General features: G+C 41.2%; 1 protein-coding gene across 2 annotated transcripts in view; it reads left to right on the plus strand.

The window, feature by feature from the left end:
* Positions 1 to 3,457, plus strand: part of SH3RF1 (SH3 domain containing ring finger 1) — a 158,803-nt gene extending 155,346 nt beyond the window's left edge. For both annotated transcript variants that reach the window (XM_066573544.1, XM_066573545.1), the window contains one exon: positions 111 to 3,457. In XM_066573544.1, coding sequence (XP_066429641.1) covers positions 111 to 279 — 169 coding nt within the window. In that variant the 3' untranslated portion in view covers positions 280 to 3,457. The remainder of the gene's footprint in view (positions 1 to 110) is intronic.
* Positions 3,458 to 22,693: the final 19,236 nt, after the last annotated feature.

Here is a 22,693-nt window from a genome sequence, read left to right on the forward strand (position 1 = left end):
AACTGTAGTAGCTGTATACAGACAACTTCCTGCTCGGTCACATCATAGTTGATGGTTCTGATTTATAACTTGTGTGTGTTATGTGAGATCACAGCTTCATTCTCTTTCAGATACAGAGTGGTAGTGTCATATCCTCCACAAAGCGAGGCTGAGCTTGAACTCAAGGAAGGGGACATTGTATTTGTGCACAAGAAGCGTGAAGACGGTTGGTTCAAAGGCACACTACAGCGGAATGGCAAAACCGGCTTGTTTCCTGGCAGCTTTGTAGAGAACATTTAATTCTTCATCCGAATTCATAAATGAGCACAAACATATCGAAGCCGCATTTGAGCAGCTGATCTACTTATCTGCAACTTTTAGAAGTGCAAATCAGCACTGGCATCAGAGGAGATAACATGGGCCACTTGTGGCACCAATGTGGAGTGCTAACGAGCAAGTGCTCGAAAGGGCCAGGAAAGGGTCCTCTGGTTTCTTACTTCCCCAGACTTTCTTTTGCCCATGTCATTTGTGCCTTGTACTGTTAAGTTTATACTTTTTTATCATTTGTTTTTACCTTAACAGCAAATAAACTGATGTTTACAAGGTGTTAGCTAATAATTTATTTGCTTCCTTTCGGTTTTGTACATTTGAAGTCCCTTTTTTCATCTTCTTTTGAGATAGATAAAGTCTTTTGAATGATAAATATAACAATTTATTAATTTATGAAATGGCACAGAAAAGAGAAGCTGGATTCTTTTCTCTCCGACTGACCTAGGTACTGATGATAGCCTGTTGTTTTAATAATGATCGTTTTGATTGGTGGAGTAGGGTGTGTGTATTTTGTAGCATAGCAATGTCACATTCGTAATGACGGACATGAGGGAAGAAGAGTAAATCTTGTAACTGTTTGTTTACAATTTGCAGAGTGTTTTGTGATCTTAAGGATGTTTTTGTTTTTTTTACCAGTAATACAAATTGTCTGTGTAACGCACCTTTTATGGTCAAGACGCTGGTCAATCCACTCCTCGGATAGACAAAGCAAGAGGAAACGGCATTTTTGCATTTTAGCATGTTCTTTGAAGGCTTGATTGCCAATATTATCACTACAGAGATGGCAAACTGGGCTTGCAAATGCTTCCATTCTCAGCTTATGTGGCTGTAGGCGGTGATAGTCCTACTACAGAAATAAGCTCTGTTGGAAAATACAAGGCCTGATGGGTAATATATTTTGTAATTGGTCCATACAAGTGGCCCACTTACAGATGAAATGGCAGGATTTGGTTGTGTGGCAAAAACGGATGCACCAATTCATGCTTTTAGGACTGGACTCTAGCACTTTAGTCACTTACTATCCACAGTCCATGGCCAATTAAAAATTGCGTAAAAGATAAAACTAATATAAACCTATATACTGTTTTTTATTTTACTGACTTGGAGGGGTTCTCTGGTTACCAGACATGTCCGCCATAGCTACCGCTGTGCTACAGTAAGAAAAGGAGCAGTATTTACCTGTCCTCTGCGATCCAGTGCTGCAGCCCCCACAGTAGTCTCTGTGTGTGTTATGGCAGGTAATGTCACCGAAAGTAAGGTGACCACAGCAGCCAATCAGAGACTGCAGTTTTACCGTTCCTTCTCCTGGTGTTGGAGCTCACATCCTGAGCACTATAATGCCAAGAGTTCTGAATGCTAACGCTGTAACCTCTGATTGGCTGTGGCAGACGTCTGCCACCATAAACACTGGGACTATGGCAGGGCTGCAAGTACTGCTGTTCTTATATAAGCACAGTGGCCGCTATAAGGGGCATGTTGTCTGCTAAACAGGCAACCCCTTCAAAAAGGTTTGTCTGGAATAAGAAAAAAGTGACTATTTGTTGGTTTTCCTGAGTCAGCACCACTCTTCTCCATTTGGATATAGCCAATGGACAAGAGTGGCATTGTTTCTAGAAAAAAGTAGATGTCTTTTTCTAATCTTGGACAAGCCCTTTAAATGCTTAATAGGAAAAAATGTTATTGTACATAATCAGTGGAAATGCTCCCATTCTCACGGAGAAAGGAGTTTTCAATATGCAGTTTTTGGTGCCCTTTACATCATTGTACGTTTAATCCATTTATTTCGTACAGTAATGCCCTGCCCTCTGCTGGCTGTACAGTTATCTCTGCCAGCTTTTACGTAACTTCTACGCACTGAATTGTGTTAGGATTACATCGTCCCACGGTACATCACCCACATATCCTAGAACAGTGGTTGTGAGCTGAGCATTCAAATAGAACATTTATCAACAAGATAACAAGCAATTGCACCCTGAGGTAGAGGCAAGCAAGCACCGCAGCAAACTTTTTGGATGCCTAGGGCCAGCCGCAGTAGTCGGCTTACCTCCTCCACTAGCAGTAAGCTACATGCGAGCAGTCATTGAGCAGCAGAACCAGAGCTGTTGTTTGGCTAAAGGGATCTGTGATTGAATTCTTCTGCCAGGGTATGACTTTTCCAGATGAAGAATAAATTCCTGAAGCATCTTAAGTTACATATGGAGAGGGAGGGGAAAAGTGTGGTGACAGCAGAGCACACTGTCCTAGTAGACCTCATACTTACTCATAAGTGAAAGTTCCAGCAAGTAAAGCTCATGTAGCTGTGCTGACCTATTTATGCAAAACTCCTCACTACACAGCCCTGAGTAAATGTAATATTATTATATATGGGTCATACACGGCACACAATCATTTTCCTTTGTTAGTCTGCATTTATATATAAAGAATATTATATTAGACACATCTGACATATGTGCCTTTTAACACCATCCAGAACAATCTGCCAGGAGCTGCTTCTGTATAAACCTTTATTGCCATTAGTCAAACCGTAATAAAGCTCTTTATAAATGTTACACTATATCTGGAAATTATAGCATAAGCACTATCCTCAGGGCATGTTCACACGCCGAAATCCACATTGAAAGCCGTAGCAGAAATCTGTGACTATTTCGCATATTTCTACTGCGGAGTCGCCCTTATCTATTGGAAAAATTGGTATGCTGAGTCTCCAATGCAGATCTGCATTAAGAAGTTAAACGTCACTTCTTGGTTTTTCCAAGATGTGGATTTAAAGTTCAAACCAGAAAAATCCACATCATGAAGACAGCGGTGCCGTGTGCCATTTAAATGAATGGGATGTGTGCTGTAAGCGGATTTTGGCACAGGTTCTGCATCAGCTAGGTGGCTAGCACTGTTGCTTTGCAGTGCTGTGTTCCTGGGTTCAAGTCTGACCAGGAGCACAACATATGCATGGAGTTTGTATGTTCTCCACATGTTTGCATGGGTTTCCTCCCACACTCCAAAAATATACTAATAGGTGAATTTAGATTATGAGCCCCAATATGGACATAACCCTAGTGATGTACAGCACTGCGTGGTATATATGTGCTGTATAAAATGAGTAAAATAATATGCCGTGTGAACATACCCTTAAAGGGAACCTGTCTTTTTTTTTTTTGGGGGGGGGGGGGGAGTAGTTAAATGAAGGGCATGGTGGTATAGATCTTTTGAACAGAGTTCTAACTATACTATTGCTAAAATCATCAGGTTAGTGTTTTTGAAGAAAAAAAAGGTAACGAGGGCCAGCAGTGTATGCAAATTGGGAACCTGGAGTCATCCAGGTGGCGCAGCAGGGTGGAGTTATGGAGTCATGGCTTGTGATCTTGCCACCTGATGACAGCTCTAGGTATGTACAGTGTAGTGTATACCCCAGAGCTCATTGCAGATGATTTCCATCTGGTTGCACTGATATCAGGTGGTAAGGAGGTGGTGTTCTTCACTAATGCTAAGCTGATGATTTTACCAAAAGCATGGTAAAAGTCCTATTCCACCATGCCCATAATTTAATATACAATCTAATGATAGGTTCCCTTTAACATATTCCATATTTGTATTCTTTCACCTAGCCTTGCCTTTCTCTTAGCTTGCTCATTAGTAGCAAACCATCTTACAAAATACTAAAATGCATATAGCAAGAATTTGTGGGATTCTTGCATCCTTTCTCAGTTGCATAAATAAAGTTTCTATTTCCGTTATGAAGATGCAACAGAGTTACATTTGCCATTTCACTCCATCTTTTGGATTATGCATTATGATAGTTGATGGGAACTAAAAGCTATTCATATTAAATTGGACTACAAAGTCACTAAGCGGGTGCGGCGAGACAGACTTCAGGCTGCACGGATGAACCTTCTTACATTGATTCCAGCTGCTAGTATACATCAGCCTCAAGCTAGTCTCACTGCTCCCCTGTCGAATTGACCATTCTGTATCTGCTCTTAGTAGAAAACTATTAAAGGCATTTTTGCCAAGATTATTGCATAATCGCAACTTTGCAAAAAGTCATAAAAAACGCACACGTGAATACACCATAATTACAAATTGTGAGCTCTTCATGTGCCTTCACTTCAGAACACAATTTAATAATCGTGCAGAGGCCCTTCTAGATAATTCACCTGCAGGCGTATATGTATAACTCTCAGATAATCCATAATATGATATCCCAGTGAGTTGTGCCAAATAGCAAACTCAGCTCTACTACATTTTCAGGTTTCAATATGAGAAATACTTGCATCTGGAAATGATTTTATTTCCCCGTGTTTAGATGAATATGTGTCATTTCATTCTGCTGCATTGTAGACTATGTAAGTGCTCGGAGGTTGCTAGAAGTGGGAACTAGACTGCTGAATGTTGTTGGATCACTATGTGGAATTTTCTTTGGATGCCATATTTGCAGCTCTGTACAAGTAGTAACTTTGTTTTGCCATCTCGTCTTTTAATAGGATACTTGAATTTCAGTGTAAATACATTTGTCTTGTGAAGATGAAGCTGGCTTCAGCTTTCCTCAGAATAACTGTTGAGCTGTCTTACTGTCTATGTAGATCTTTTTAGGGCAAATGGACCTTTATTAGTGACTTTCTTATTTTACAATGACTGACAGGGGCGCGTGGGGGGGAGGGGGGGTCTGCAAGGAAGAAGTAGATTTCTGATCTTGTCAAGATGTGTTCCACATTTCATGCTACAAAATGTCTTCTGTTAGAATCATTTCTAAGCTCTTTTTGATGATTAATGTTTTGTTACGAGGATTTGTTGCAAATCTACATTTATAAAATAATTAATTCAACTTTTTTCATCAAGAATAAAGTTAGTGGAAAATTTCTCTGTGTTCTGTCTTTTATTATAATAAGTAGAGATGAGCGAGCATACTCGCTAAGGACAATTACTCGATCGAGCATTGTCCTTAGCGAGTATCTCCCCGCTCGGAAGAAAAGGTTCGGCTGCTGGCGCAGGTGACAGGTGAGTTGCGGCCATGAGCAAGGTGGAGCGGGGGGGAGAGAGGGAGAGAGAGATCTTCCCTCCATTCCTCCCCGCCCGCCGCCAAATCTTTGCTCCCGAGCGGGCAGATACTCGCTAAGGGCAATGCTCGATAGAGTAATTTCTCTTAGCGAGTATGCTCACTCATCTCAAATAATAAGGCTTCATTGAAGGCAGGGAACATTTTAGTTTAAAGCAAACACATGCTCGGTTGTATTGTTGAGGCTGTGAAGGGTATTGGCTGCCAGTAGTGTTGTGTTTGCATGTACAGAGTGTATAATATACTACATAACCAGTAGACTCACAACACACAAAACGTTCATCTCTCCTTTATTACAGCCTCACAACATTTAGCTGCATCTTGTCACATAGCACATACTGGGCAAGCCTTGTCTTACACTTTTAAATAGACTTTGCACTTTCAGCAAGCTGCATGAATCAATAGTATAAGCAAATATAAGAAACTTTGTATAGTATCTTATCAGAGAAAAATGCCTCCTTCTCCACTTATCAAGCTATTTTTCTCCTCTCCTCCTTCTCAAACAGTTCACTCACTTTAAAAAACTGCCAACATCTGTCTTGCTAGACAAGAGGAACCAATAGGTCAGATACATGCTGCCTATAGACCTCTATGGAGAGCAAGATCTGAGTGACGAGAAGCAGAGAAATACACACAGAGATGGTGTTGCAGATAATAGTGAATGATGTACTGTCTCACAGCTACTGGAATTACGTCTATTCTACTTAATATTTCTTTATAATGTCTTCCATGCAGCTGTTGCTTCTCGGTATATGAGAATTAATAATAGGGAGCAGGATCTCCTCTTCTCTATGGCAGTGTATGGGAGACATCATAGCAGCTAGTCTCCACCAACACCCCAGAGAAAACTGAAAATTAGAAATGGAGCCCGCAGAGGGGGAAACTGGTGATTAAATGTATGATACAAGTCATAAAATGATGAGAAATACTGTTATTTCTTAAGCACACATGACTGCTTATTCTCAAAGGTCATCTGAAAAATGTAAGTATGCTTTTTAAGGCTCTGTTGACCTAGATGTTTGGAGCCTCCATCAAGGGTTCCACATCTTTTCAAGTACAAATAGCATTCAGCACTATTCTTGCAAAATGTGGAAGCCGTGACAGACCCTATTATAGATTAATGGGGTCCCTCACTAGCTGTTTGGATCCATCTTAGGACAGATTCAGCATAGTGTCAGAATGTACTTCTATGTATAATTAATATTATATGTACATACGTAATATATAATTTGTTCATGGGATTCTTGAAGGGAAAAGGAAATAACTTGTCACATTTTACAAACTGCTTCCCATTAAAGTAAACAGTAAAGAGTGCAGTCTTCATCCAGATGTTAGTTTTTGGCCGTTGCTACAAGAACAGGACATAATAGTAATATTTCTATAAACACGAATTTAACTACTTCGGTAAAGGACAAGTTTAAAATGTTTTCCATTATGTAACATCTGCTCCTTACATGATTCTATTTAAGACTGTTTTGGGTTTTATTAAGCAAAAAATAAAAGAAAAAGATCTATCCAGACAATGACAAAAACAAAGCACAATGCTGTAGTACTGATCCCTACAGAATATGCCACAAATCAAGGGAACATCTTGCTTCCCCAATTTTGGGCAATGGACTGACGTGCAGAGCTTGTATTTCTGTAAACTATGGGACACTATGGTCTAATTTCCCAAATGAACAGTTGTCCAGAATATAAGTAACTTTATAACTCAATCCATTATCGAAGCGAGCCAAGATCTTCATGACCGTTCTGTATGCATCAGCAAAAGGTTTCACTGGTTTTAAGATTTGCAGCTAATAATGATCGATTTGCGTACCGACGCAGGAGAAAACTCCCCTATACTTCACTGCAGCGTCCTGCTCGCGACATTTTCTGTGTCTGGATTTTGACCTTTCTTATGTAATTTACCAGCAAGTCATTTGCTATTCAGCTTTCACTTGTGACACTGCTAAAAAAAAAAATGTGTATTTTTTTATTGCATGGTGTTTTAAATCCACACACCACCCATAATTGTTGTTCATCTGTTCACAATAGGAAACATACCAAGTGACATGGGCATAGCACACTACCAAAAGCATAATTAGTGGCACTTTGGTGATCTGTACACAAAGCACTTTGCTTATCTCACAGGTGAAAGAAATAGAGTGTAATGTAATAATAAAACTAATGCAAAATAATAACCAAGTAGCATAACCCACATGCTACATATTCTTAGATGTTAGGTTGACTTACAATCAGCATCGTTGTGAGTCCCTATAAAGCGGTAATTAATGCAAAAGGCCAAAAAACACATTATTCACTGAAAAAGCCAAAAATACAACACCTGAAGGTCTGCAAAGCAGACACGGTCGCCATAGGCACGATCGCCATAAGGCAGGCACAATCGCCGTAGGGCAGGCGCAATGGCCTTAAGGCCTGAAGATATGTAGTCAGTCAGACAATTATGTGTGGAGGAGCAGCTTGTTCCTGGCAGGCTAATATGCAGTCACCCACTCAACCCAGCCCAGATTGGGGAGGAGTGACTGCATATACTAATAGCCTGCACATGTGAACGATACCAAAGATGTCAGCCATAGATGGGTGGTGACCCACCATACAGGATATCAACCCTGGCTGATATGACAGCGGGTTGCCCTGTATCTCCAAGGTGGGCCACACTGGCTGACATCTTGGGCTCCCCCACCAACTAGCAAACTACATACAAAAATACTAATGCATACTAATAAAATGCGGGTGTTGGTACTGCATTTTGGCCAAAACGCATAGGCTGACGCGTCGAGGTCACACCGCTTCCGTCAGTACCTACGCTAACTCACAATAAATTACACCTTCAGGTGTTGTATTTTTGGCTTTTTCAGTGAATAATGTGTTTTTTTTCTTTTTCCTCACCTCTGTGATTTTATGTAATTTATTGTGAGTTAGCGTAGGTACTGACGGAAGCGGTGTGACCTCGACGCGTCAGCCTATGCGTTTTGGCCAAAATGCAGTACCAACACCCGCATTTTATTAGTATGCATTAGTATTTTTGTATGTAGTTTGCTAGTTGGTGGGGGAGCCCAAGATGTCAGCCAGTGTGGCCCACCTTGGAGATACAGGGCAACCCGCTGTCATATCAGCCAGGGTTGATATCCTGTATGGTGGGTCACCACCCATCTATGGCTGACATCTTTGGTATCGTTCACATGTGCAGGCTATTAGTATATGCAGTCACTCCTCCCCAATCTGGGCTGGGTTGAGTGGGTGACTGCATATTAGCCTGCCAGGAACAAGCTGCTCCTCCACACATTATTGTCTGGCTGACTACATATCTTCAGGGCTTAAGGCCATTGCGCCTGCCCTACGGCGATTGTGCCTGCCTTATGGCGATCGTGCCTATGGTGACCGTGTCTGCTTTGCAGACCTTCAGGTGTTGTATTTTTGGCTTTTTCAGTGAAAAAGGCCAAAAAAGCATCAGTGGTTTGTGTAGCAGAGAAGTGGTTTCTCTGTTTTGGAGCTGGCCAATTAGGGTAATTATGCTCAATCTTAGAGTGTTCTTGATGAAAATAGTGAGCCTCTCAGTCCTGGCTCCAGCCTCTGGGACCCAAAAACCAAGCAAGGTAGATGGTAAAGAATCCATATGGAGTTTTGAGGGTACAGGTGGTAGACCTGCAGTCTTCATCAGCTAGGGAAGCTGGGTTGTATTAGTTAGCGGCCAGGCTAGGATATGTTTTTGGGATTGCACTATGATGTAAAGTGCTGTGCCTTAGTCTGGAGCAGAGAGACAAGGGAATAAAGCTGGTTGTAACCAGTATTTTAAAAAAAACTTTGGTGTGGAAGTGAATTACATTGTGTGCAAACCATCTTATGTAGGAAGATGGGGATCGAGGCTAGTGTTAAATCCCCTAAATTGTCAAAATACACATTTTGTCAAAGAAAATCAAGTACCTAGAAGGAGGAGTTGTCTGTTTGCTGAAAAACTTTGCATGCAGATACATGTCAGATTAATATGCAAATGATTAGAGTTGTGGTGATTCGATGAACAGTCTTGCCACCTGAGGTCCTAATAGTGGTTCCACCCTTGGCCTATAAAAAGACTCTCAAAAGCTACTGATGTGTAATGGACCTCTTTTTTCCACTTATGTAGAGCTTGTTGACCACTAGACGCCTCTACAACACAATCAAAGAGATTTTGCCCAATTAAGAGTCGGAGAGGGGGCACATTATTGAATTGCAAGAAGCTGGATGGTTGTATCAATGAATTGCTCACCAACTTGGCAGTTCTAACCAGACTGCTAGGAGATATTGGGACCAGTGGATGTGGGAGGGTACGCACACAAGGTGACCACGCTCAGGAAGTCCTTGACAGACCACCAATAGAGAGGATCATACGATAAGCATGAGTAGCTCCAACTGTTTTGTTGTCTGCCAGCCAGAGACCAGTGCCACCATCGTTACAGGCTCCTGTGTCTGTCGGAACCATTTCCAGGCATTTGGATGAAGGACCTTTGGTCTCATAGCACAGATTACGTGCACTGCTTTTGACAGTGGTGTATTCAACGACGAAACTGAACTGGAGTGGAACTGGATTGTCTTCAGCAACACATCTAGGTTAGCTTGAGCACTGATGACGGTCATTTTCATGTCTAGAGACCACTGTACCCACTGCTAGTGTGATGGTCTAGGGGGCTATTGAATATGGCAGTCGGTCACCAGTGGTACAAGGGACAATGACAGGTCAGCACTCAGCAATATGTTCAGGACATCCTGCAGCCACATTTGTTGCCCGTCATGGTTGCCCTTCCAAGAGGCATTTTCCAACAAGATAATGCTCAGCCGCACACAGAAAGGGTGTGACATGAATGCCTCTGTAACATTGTCACACTTTTGTGGTCTCCCCGGTCACCAGATATATCCCCAATAGAACATGTATGGGATCATCTGGTATACCAACTTGGACAGCCTATAAGTTTGCACCATCTAGAGGCTCAGTTATGGCAAATATGGGCCAATATGCAGCATGACACCATATAGAACCTGTATGCCTCTATGCCCACCCATATCGCATCTTGCATCCAAGCTAGAGGAGAGCCAACAGGGCACTAGAGCCTCCCTTCAAGTGTTCAGTTTTCTGCAATAAATTATCCTTTTTGCTCTGATATTGTAATCACTTATATCAACATTACAATCACACAGAGAAAGTTTCATTCAATTCTGACAACTCCTAGGTGCTTTTTTTTTTTTAAACAATGCATATACATATCAACGTTGAGCCATCTATTTGCCATCCAAGGTCTTATAACTGCTTGGATTAATAATTCCCAGCTACTGTTCCTGCTTTGTGATACTTATAGGTCAGAGTCTCTATTTTTCTAAGGAGATAGATGAATCTTTAAATGTCATTGTCATCTCTGGGATGCTTGATTCAAGCTTCTATGCCCCTTTACTAGCTTTCCAGCTCCAGGGAATATGTTGATACATTATAAATAAAATCTAATAGTACCACCAAACGGCCTCAAGGTGACAAGTAGTTATTACTGGGGCCCACAACATTCAAGACTGAGCAGCCTTAGCGGTTTGCACCTTTGACCTCTGAATAAGAGGCAGAAGATCAGACTACTGAGCGGCAGCAAACAGCTGACATTAACTTTGCAAGCTATAATTACTGTAACCATCATTTTAGGCTTGGGGATATTGCTATACAGCTGCCTAATGTCTATGTGGGTGGATAACAGCTGGAGGATGTGCTGAAGCAAGGAAGATTATCCTAGGTACCCTGTGTTCAAAAAACCGCAAAAAAATACAATATCCTAAAACAGTCATTCCCTATACATGACTTAAAAGGAATATACTAAAGCGGTGAAATAAATATACCTTTATCCTGGAGCTCATCAAAAACCATGAGCTAGTATACAACAGAACAAGTGCTTTTAGCCGTAAGATGGCTGATGACAGCTACTGCTATGGGTATAAGTAAGGCCTTGAAAAATGAACTAAATGTTGATAGAAAATATGAGTGCTCTTGTCTGCATTTATTACAGCTTTCCTATGCCTTCTGATTGACCACAGAATGGTACTGCTGTCAGCAAAGGCCCTTTTACACGCAGCGATTATCTTTCAAAATGTGTTTAAACGTCCGAAAGCGAGTGATAATCGTGTGTAAAGGTGAGCAGTTGTGCACTGTTCGTTCACTTGTTGTTAGCCGCAGGTTTTTAGCCTGCATAAAAACCATCGTTCGGCATTCAAAATAAATTATCAATGTACTCATCATGTTTGCTTCGCATACATAATGAGTACACTGTTTCTTCACGCTGGGAGAATACAGTGGAATTCTTCCGGCCAGATAACCCTTGCATAAACACAAGCACAGCTGAGCAAACAGCTCAGCTGGGCATGTGAGGGAATATAGGGATGATTAGGTGCAAGTAATTTAATGCAAAAATGTCAGCAATTCGTTCAATTGTTAGGTCGTTTAAGTGATAATTGTAGCGTGTAAAACGGCCTTAGGAGAAACCAAACCATCTTGTAGATAGGATACCTTTTTAATTACTAACAAAACAAAATGATGTTAACTGAGTAAGCTTTTGAGACTACTTAGGTCTCTTCATCAGGCTAGGTTTTACAAATAAATATAGACATATACACACATATATATTCCCATAGAATAATATTGATTGCATATTCAAGACCTGTTCGATATGTAAAGAATATGGATCCTGAATACACAGGTGTGAGTGAAGCGTAATATTCAGTATACTCCGGAATGTCTCCCAGAAGTGGGAACACATTCTTAGCTCTTTCCAATGCGAATATTTTTCATTATTTTTTCCCCCAAGTTATATTTCTAAAAGAAGGGCTTCCTCTTAAAAGAGTTTTTCTGGCTTTTTTAATTGATGACCTATTCTGTCCAGTTACAGATCATCAAGGGTACAACACCTGGCAACCCCATAAATCACTTGTCTCTCTGAGCTGCTGCATGCGAGAACTAACAGCTCCATACATTGTGTAGCTGTCAAAAAGGTATTGTAGGCGGTCTCCCATTCACTTCAGTGGGAGAGAGCCTGCAGTGCTATTCCACGTCACTGCATAGTGTATAAATGTATTATGTACTTAAAATCGTATAGGAATTTACATATTTTTACATGCACATGAAAGTACTCAAACTTGTTCATCAGTAGTTCTCATACAAGTGTTCCAGCAGTTTCTCGGTACTCAAAAAATAGTACCAGCCACAGTAGTGCCCGTTAACATTGCCAACTATAGTGCTCAATATGTTTGTTATTCTTGGAGCTGTAGTGCTCATAAATAATGCTACACACACTTCACAAGGACTTTATTCCCTGCTTAGTTGACAGGGATCTCTGGAATTTGGCTTCCACGTCTATGATATGATGTCCGTATGGACTGAGGTTGTCTATTTGGGACAACCACTTTAATTCCTGATGCCAGTAGAGCCCAGACACCCAGGGCACATGCTTCACCAGTTCTTGTTTTCTGCCAGTAGAGCCAGGTGCACACAGGGACGTCAACTGTGGTTGAGAAAATTACAAACTATCTCCTCCATGCAACCACAAACTTGTGCCGTCTCTCTACTGCACACAGTATCTTAGCATCAGTCTAGCTAAAAACAGCATTTTAATGCAAAAGTAAATGTGGTGGTGCATTTGCTACACAAATATTATAGAACTACTGCTCAAACGTTACCCATGGTTTATATACAAGCATAGTTCTTAACTCTTTTCTCAACAATTATAATTGTTGATATATCAATTTTACATCAGATCTTTCTACATAATACTGTGTTTCTCTGAAAATAAGACTTTGCCTTATATTCATTTTTGTCCAAGACGAGGCACTAGGTCTTATTTGGGGGGATGTTTTATAATACCTGCGTAGCAGGCGCGGTCCAGGTCCTCCCTCTGGTCTCCGGAGCTCCGGTGTGTTTGCTTCAGTTCTCGACAGAAGATCGCGATGGATCTGATTGGTTCCTGAGTGCTGCTCAGCCAATCATTGCAACGCTTAATGAACCAATGTGATGGCTGCGATCATCAAGCTCTGCATGGATTACCTGAGCAGTGCTCAAGAACCAATCATAGCCATCGAGTTGTGGCAGTGGGATTTATGAATTGGCCAATTAATACTGTGGCTCAGCCAATTCATAAATCCCACCTCCTCAACATAATGGCTGTGATTGGTTCTTCGACCGCTGTTCATCCAATCACAGCCATCCGTTATGCAGGCGGGATTTATGAATTGACCCTTCAAATGCATTCAGCTTTAAGATGCCAACTGAGTGTTATAAGTCCTTGTACAAACTGTTAATAAATGTTATTCTATAGTAAATCTAGACTTCAACTTATATGATTTCAGCACAACCTTTTTTGGCACAAAAACATAATTTTAGGTCAATAAATAGCAGTTTTTCTAGTTGTAATACTGGCTATCATATAAACACAAGTTGTTTGAAAAGTTAGTGTCCATGTAAATTCCAAGTTTTCAAGGCACTTTATACATTATTAGTACTTAACACCACAGGAAGTAATAAAACGGCTGCATGGTAGTGCCAAAACAAAGTCCCATTCTCTGATCTCACTTCATGTTGTGAAGCGATTGACAGAAGCTTTAATTTGCAGACTTCCTACTCCATCTGTCCTTGCATTTATTCTATGGTTGTAATACTGAGATCATTTGGCTATATTTTACCTGCTTCCTATTGCGGAATTACCTGAAAGGAGGGAGAAAGCTTTTTTATGTACAAAATGCATAAAGGGCAGGAAATTTGTAACATGCAACTTCAGCCAATAACCACAGATCAGGGATTGAAGCCGGCTAAGGCACTTCTGCTTCCGACCCCAATGATGATGTCCAGCCTGCTGCACTCATAGCTGACCGAACGATCAGCTGATCGCTATAGATCCCAAGTGGGTGGATCCTTAGGATAGGTCATCAATAGCTTTTGCTAGGAAAATCCCTTTAAGAACCTATTGTGCACTGAGCACTTTGGGAACCTGAATTTAAGAGACCAGAGGGGAAGAATTAATAGCCCTGGTCATCGTACCTGACCCTAGTAGGTCCACTTTACTAATGGTGAAAATGTGGCTGGAGTTTCACTTAAACAGCTCCTTGAAATCTTCGTTTCGTTTTACTGACACTGCTTGAAAAAATAAAACACAGATGTGGCATTTATATGTTGGTTTTTAATTAGTTTTTTGCTAATGAACTTGGCATTGTTTTGGCATTCGTGTTTTCTACCCTAAGCTGTGTCATTTTTTTTTCTGATATTTTGCATAATTCGTAAATGAAATCTCTTCAATGCGCAAAGAGATTGGAGTTAAAACGAGCTGCGGACTGATAATATCCAATCTAGCTGATGTCTATAGGAACTCTTCATTTTATTCACTTTCCACCTTTAATCTGGAATTCTAGTTAACCTTTCCTTGGTCACTAAAGCTGTGAAATTCCTGCATCCTTCTACCTCCAGCTGTGTGCAAGTTCATTCCAGTGGGGGCAACTGGCAAGCTCCGAGACATACAACCCTGACAAGCACTTTAGCTGGGGAGAACAGAAGAGGCTGGGAGAGAAATCCTTTGCACACATTTGTTTTTTCCTTGAAGAGAGGAAGTTAAGTAGAAGAGACAGGCTGCCAAACATATGTTGTCAATAGAAGAAAGGCAACTCAAAAAAGAGAACAGTCACACAAATAGTTGTGCAGCAGAACAGTATGACAGAGGTTACTGCGGCCGGCTTCAGCAGTGTAACTAGGATGGTACCATTTAAATGGGTAAGAGCATTAGGTTTTGTAAAAACCCAGTCTGTAAGTTAAAACTCCAGCTCAAACTCGTCTGAAACTGTCTGGCTAAAGCCAAGTCAATGCAGGAGATATTGGTCCAGTTGATGCATCCAGGCAAAATCTAGACAAAAGATATGACTTTGCATGGTGTAGAGTGTAACAAACAGAATAGCGTGATCTTTCAAGATGATTAAAAAATATGTCTACAGTATTATTATTATTCTTGGACGCTCATCATTTTTGATGCTACTTAGCAGTTAGCACCCTTATGAAAGGTTCCGAAAACACCTGTTCACTCCAAAGTAATTACACCAATAAACTGAATAGCCACAACCCAATGAATACAGTGGCTGACAAAAACAGTTGGAATAAACTTATAGCATACTGTGCCTGAGCACCAGGGTCATTAAATTCCAATAAATTGGAAATGTGTTTCATGTGTCTATTCAGAATATGCTGTTGTGTATGCATGAGAAATAATGCCATTATATGACTTGTATCCTGCGTGTTTCACCGGTCATCTACTTTGCAGGCTCCATCTCGAATTCTCAGTCTTCCCTCAGCTGGTGAGTTGAGTCTAGCGGCAAAAAAAACCTCTGTCATATTGCACACAGAGAAAATCTGGATATATTCTCTTTCTGTAGCACACCCTCAGAAGTACTAGCACAATGGAAGATCTTATACAGCTGTACTGCGCTGTGTACACTTATTTTCTGTAGCTGTGATACAGTAAATACTTACCATTAGTCATGACTGCCAACCATCCCAGATCCAGTTGGACATTTCTGGATTTAAGGTGTCGTTCTGGGAATCATGACACACAACCAAATGTGTTCCTTGAAATCCCGGCTCAGAAAAGGGGTTATAAATTCTATAAAGATTGATAGCCTATTTCAAGAATAGGCCATCAATATCTAATTGGTGGGGATTACTGCTCAGGACCCCACCAATCTGGTGATTGAAGGGGCAATGGCTTTGTGCGAGCACTGCAGCCTCTTCAGTGTTTCCATCTGAGTATGAGCCTGTTCATTCTTAGAGCGCCATATTTTTTAAACTACAGTCTTGTCCCTTTGAACTTAATAAACTAAGTCTAAAAAAACACAACTGTAGAAACACATTTGCACTTTATTGGAATTTAAGGATCCTGGTGCTCAGGCACAAGAGCGATGGGAAAAGTGTCACTAAAAAGCCTGGGGCAACAGGAGATTGGCAGGGAAAGAATTAGGCTGGGTTCACACGAGGCGGATTTCCAGCGTAATTCCCGCGGTTTGGCCGCACCAAAAAAACGTGGGAATTCCACTGGAAAAGTGTAGCTTCAAATCCCGCTGCATTGTGCCGCGAGTTTTGTAGCGGTTCGGCTGTCGTCATTCCGTTGTGGCTTTCCCTCCCCATAGAGAGGAACAAGGCCTCAGCGGAAAAAAAAAAATAGACATGCTACATATTCTAAGTCCGCGCTGCAACGCCGGTTCTGCATGGCCGGCTAATCGCAGAATTAGGGTCCGCAGGCGGATTTGCCGCAGCGAAATTCCGCACGGAAACTCAGCGGCAAATCCACCCTGTGTGAACCTAGCCTTACAAGGTAGGCAACAAACAAAGGAGAACAGAGGCGGCCATCAGAAGGAGAGGGGTAGGATGACAGTAGGCCAGTGAATACAAGCCACTAAGAGCTGTTGGCATCCCAGCCCACCAGACAGATGCCAGACTTGACGTATTGGCAGTGCAGACCTGAACTGGCAGATGTTACACCATAATGTTTTAAAATGCTTATGTTGTACTGGATACATATACATAAAAAAAGGTTCATGTAGTCTCTGTAATTGGCTTGTTCACATTTGTGTTGTAATTTTTAAAAAATTCAGCTAAAATTTATTAAAATGTTAGGGAAAAAAGCTCCAAAATCAGATGAAATTCAAAATCACATGGAAAAGTAGCAGACATTAGACACGAAAGTGCATTTAAAAGTCCAGTTCTTCCAACTGATACCTGTCCCCTGTAAATTATATTCCAGCTTGGATTTCCTTTTTCAGATGACAGATTTAATTCGGTAAAATATGTATCTCAATAATATAAATTCTGCGTTCCTGCCTTCCCTCTAAAGGCAATAAAGTTTAATAAAGTGAATTCTCCGAAGCACCCCATGTAGTCTGACTGTTCCTTTACAGGCTTTCTCTCTCATTTAATAGTAAATCTGGAGCCAAAATAATGACACCCATTACATGTTATGGGACAGCATATGGGTCAGGGCCAATTATTCTGCAATTTCTGCTTTCATTAAGAACAAATGCACAGATGGGTTATTTCATTGTTTCATTTCATTCTGTGCAACCTAGTTCATTCCAAACACTCATAAATTTGCCGTCCATCTGGACTGTCCTGGGAGGGCCTCTGGCCAAATAACCTCCTCTATTTCATCATGTATTTTGTGAACAACCGTGAGTCTCATCTGGTAGAATTAACCTTCTTGTGATACTAAACTTCACGGACAAGAGCATGATTTTCCGATTTCCTAAGAAAGGAAGCAAATATAAGCAGCACCTGGCTGTATGAGGTCATCAAGGTCTGAAACGTAGTAATCATTTTTTTTTGTGAGGACTGAAATCCAAAAGATAGAGATATTAACCACCCAACAAACCGTTTGGTTGTTCTTCATGTAGATTCTAGAAGGCAGACAAAGTGTTAGCTGTCGTTCCGCCAACAAGTTTTAAACATTCCAAATAAAAAATCAAGTTGACAAATATTTTCCAACGTAGTTACTCTGACAGCCAGCTCTGGTAGTAAAGCCCGTTTACATCTGTCAGCACTCTATAAGATTAGTTTCCTTGGAATTATAAAAGTCATTTGCCAGTGTAAAAGTACAATACAATCAATGTATATTTGGCGACCCGCAATGGGGAGACTTTAATATGCAACTTGATGCAGTTTTCTGGTGTAAAAAAGTCACAAATTTTGGTGCACAACTTTTTTCACAGAAAGTTGTGACTATTTTTGATTTTTCACTTGGTTTTGTTGAAAGGGTTAATGTCCGCCAATGTATGAAAGGCGGAATGCGGGAACCCACAGTGGAATCCAACCTGATGCCCTTCCGGTGAGCCCTGAGTACCTGTACGGATGCTTTTTCTTCTGTACTGCGGATGTGCTGGCCAGCGCACATGTGCAGTACAGATGTGACCACACCATCGCTAAGCAATGACGAATCATGCGGCCTTTCTGCAATGATGATTGAGGAGGGTCGTGGGATGGACGGCCGTCCACACAGAATCCGGTTCAAAATGTAGCACGCTGCGATTTTCCCCCCGTGAGCAGAAAATCACAATTGATTTTCGGTCATGGTCAGGGAAGCATTTTACATTGCATCCTATGCCAGGTATTTGCTGCGGAATCCAGAAGCGGACGCCTGCTCTGGATTCCACAATGCAAATCCGTCTGTGTGCATTGGGCCAAAATTGGTGAAAATTATAGCACAATTGGTGTAATTATAGCATGGATTCATTTTTCTAGCCTTCAAAGGGGTTTTGTCATTAGAAAAAAAAAATGATTACTCTCCTATTCCTCCCCAGGCTGTCTTCTTACTACATCTTCTACTCACCTATCTTTTCCTAGCTCCTCCAGTCCCCCAAGTTACGTCACCTCCAGCCGTCCAGATCCTCTTCTTCCTGTTATGGAGCGTCCATTAGCTGCAGTTCACTTCCTACAGGGCAGTAAACGCTACAAATGACGAAGCGTTTGCTGCCTAGCAGGGAATGCCTAATCCCTGGCAGCCTGATAGCTCGCTCCTAGTGTCCGAGCATTTGGCATTTCCTGCTAGGCAGTGAACTATTGACGTAACGTACACTGTCCTGCAGGAAACAGAATGCCGGCAATGGACGCTTCATCACAAGAAGAAGAGGATCCGGACGGCTGGAGGTGAGGTGACCTGGGGGACTGGAGAAGATAGGAGAAGATCCGGGAGAAGAAGATGCGGTAAGAAGAATGCCTGGAGAGAAATAGGTAAGTATAGATTTTTTTTAATGACAAAACCCCTTTAAGGAGTTGTGTCACTACAAATGAATTTATTTTTTAACAGCTGAGCACGGGATAAAAGAAAAAAAAGAGTGCATACTCACTGGTTTTGAGCCCCCCAGACACAGTCGAACTTCTTCTCATCCTCTGATTGGTTGCAGAAGTCACCTGTCTTCCACATCAGGTGTAGGGAATAAGCCAGGGTTGTGGGAGTTACTCAGCTGTATACTGGTGGCTGAAGGCAGATGACTATGCTGGTTTTTTGTTTGAAGTTATTGCATCACCTCCATATCCACGCACCACTTTCTGCCTTTGGATTGCACCAGCAGGGTTTCCGCTCACTGGGACGCACGCCCACTTCCATCCCAAAGTGCTTTCTTTTCTGCCATTTCTCCATTTTGGGCCATGATGGCTTTTATTATACATACTTGTCATGTGGACATTTATGGTGACTAGCTTGAAAAAGGGCGATCGTTATGCTATAACCCCCAAAATGCATTGAAGAGTATTTCTTGTTGTAGTACCGTTGTTTTTATTGGCTCCACAGCATTTTATCATTGTTTTTAAATTTTTTTTTCATTTTATTATTTTAATTTCGTTTTATAAGAAAACTGTTTTTATTGGCTTAATTTCCAATAAATACCCCAAATATTAATCCTCCCATCCGATTGTGTATTCTTCTACCTCTGGACCACCTACTTGGATACCTGCATTTCTGGATACAGGCAGTTGACGGAGGTCCTACATACCTGCCTAGTAAAGTAAGTAACCCACTTTCTAGTTCTTTTCTACCTATTGATTGGTTTGCTACATGAAAGGATTGTCTTTGAGCGCTGTCTGTCCCTTTTTGTTTTTCCATTTCACCCCACTTGTTACCCCAGACCACAGTTTTGGATTGGATAGCTGCGGCTGGCACTTTTAATGGTGGATGTCTGCGTTTGCACAAGGATTCTCCCTTACTCACTAAGGCATATACACAAAGGCCTTCCAGGCTGTCAGCTGTCATTGTGCACCCAACATTTGGAGGGGGCGACTCCACCACACCAGTCTGTTCCTGAACATTTGATTTGTTTCTATCTGCGGGCACTGTTCTTTTGTTTCTTCACACCTCACTTGTGTACCCTTAAAGACATGGCAATTTTTTTTTTACATTTTTGACTTCTCTGCCTCACTTTCAAATAACGTTGCCATCTGAGGGCCAGTTTTTTTCGGGACAGTTTGTATTTTTCAATGGTACCGTATAATGTAGTAAAATGGAAAAAACCACAAATTTGGCATTTTTTGAGGAGGTTTGCTTTTACAGCGTACACACTGGTGAAAATGACATACATTTATTCTGTGGATCAGTATGACTACAAAGTTTTTTGTTGTACTACTTTTAAAAAATACAATTGTTTCTTTAAAGAAACCAACTTATTTCCTGTAATCATCTTCTGAAAACCATGTACTGCAACTGTTACCAATGGGTTAGTACAGTGCATGCTTTTTGATTAATATGGCACAACTATGAGAAAAGCATGCAGTTTTCCTAGCAACCTATTCTTTTTTTCCAACACCATACATTGCACTTGGTTTTGATACTCTATCTTTGAAGTAAGCTTGGTTGTGGTACCATATTTATGCAGTAAGCTCACTTCTGATACAATTTTTATGCAATAGGCTTCGTTGTTGTACTGTATCTATGTCATAAGCTTGGTTGTGGTACAGTATCTGTGTATCATGCTCAGTTCCGGTATCTTATCTGTAGTAATATTAATTATGTTACTGTCTTTATGTGGTCAGCTTATTTCTGTTACTGTATATATGCAGAAAGCTCGGTTTTAGTACTGTATCTATGTAGTAGGCTCTGTTCTGGTACTGTATCTATGCAGTAAGTATCCGATTATGTTAAATATTCAGTCTGGTGGGCTGCCCATATTCTTCATATAGCCCAGTGCACATGCAATGTACCAATAATATGGATTAACTGTCCTTGGATAACTTCTCACTCAAGTGCTGCAAAATAGCTTCTGTCTTTCTGAAGAGAGAACATTTTTCAACAGACCCTAGTGACACCCCTGGCTGCATCAAAGGATTTTTTAAGAGATCCAGCGATGCAATCGGTACAGGGCTGATAGCTGTGAAAACTGGCTACACATGCACATGATAGGGGGGCCCTAGCTTCACTTTTGCACTCAGGCCCATGGACCTTTAGCTATGTCCCTGTCCCTTTATATTAAACTCTCTGATCCTCCAGGCACCAACAATTTGTAGACATAAATTCAGCCCATACAAAAAAAAAGAATAAAAGATATGAATCCATCAGAAGACGCAAACCCTTAAAACATATATTTATCCTATTCTATTTTCTCAGAGCAAAATTAACACTTTGTTGTGACAACTATCTTTGTATGTCATGTTAGTAAATTTAGAACAGGTTACTATTAGAGATGAGCGAGTATAATCTCTAAGGCTAACTACTCGAGCGAGTAGTGCCTTAGCAGCTGAGTATCTCCCTGCTCGTCTCTAAAGATTCGGGATGGGGGGGGGGGGGGCGGGGAGCGGCGGGGGAGAGTGGGGAGGAACGGAGGGGAGATCTCTCTCTCTACCCCCCGCTCCCCGCCGCAACTCACCTGTCACCCGCGCCGGCCCCCGAATCTTTAGAGACAAGCGGGGAGATACTCGGCTAAGGTACTACTCGCTCGAGTAATGTGCCTTAGCGAGTATACTCGCTCATCTCTAGTTACTATGTTTGTATGGTTTGGTTTGTTCCCTGGACTGAGGCATAATTTGAAGTCTCCTAGGGTGGTTTCACATGGGCGAGAAAATTGCTCGATTTTCACCTTATGCGATAGTCAATAAAAAAGCAGAATATAAAACCAATGATTTATAGTTTCCTTCCTATCTGCAATATTCTCACTGATGCGCTATTGAGAGAATTGCGGCATGCTCTATCTTTCAGCGATGTGCGATTTTTAATTTTTTTTTAATCTGCCATGTTTCGCTACGGAGCCTGCTCTTTATCGCATTTCAATGCAGCAAACATGCGTTGCGATTTTAACATTGGAAAATCTCATTGACTTATCTGCTAAAAAAACACGCGGTAGCGATGCGAGATTATTTAAAAAAAAAAGCCTCACTGATACACAAAAATCTCAGGAACAAAGACGCGATTTTGCAGCGATTTTCTCGTGGCAAAATCCCAATGCCCCAGCAAGATAAAGGTGAGACACAAAGTGTATCACAGAACAGGAATAACCAACACAATGTTCTCACAGTACATGGATAACATACAATGTGAAGTTATAGGAAATTGGCTTTTCATATAGTTATGTCCAAATATGGATAAATGTGTAGAATGATGTTACAGAAATGGGGGGATTAAATATAGTGATGTCCCAATGGCTAAGAACCGCAGTAATGTCACTGCAGTGCGATAATAAACAGCATCATAATACAAGCACATAATGATGCTAAAATACAGAGGTAATGGGCAGAGTGATGTCAGAGTACCTGGATGATAAATACTGTGAGATCACAGCAAGCAGTTGCTATAAATAATGATGTAAAATAATGGGAAGAGAACT

Source organism: Eleutherodactylus coqui, chromosome 7 (genome assembly GCF_035609145.1).
Source record: "Eleutherodactylus coqui strain aEleCoq1 chromosome 7, aEleCoq1.hap1, whole genome shotgun sequence".
NCBI lineage: Eukaryota > Metazoa > Chordata > Amphibia > Anura > Eleutherodactylidae > Eleutherodactylus > Eleutherodactylus coqui.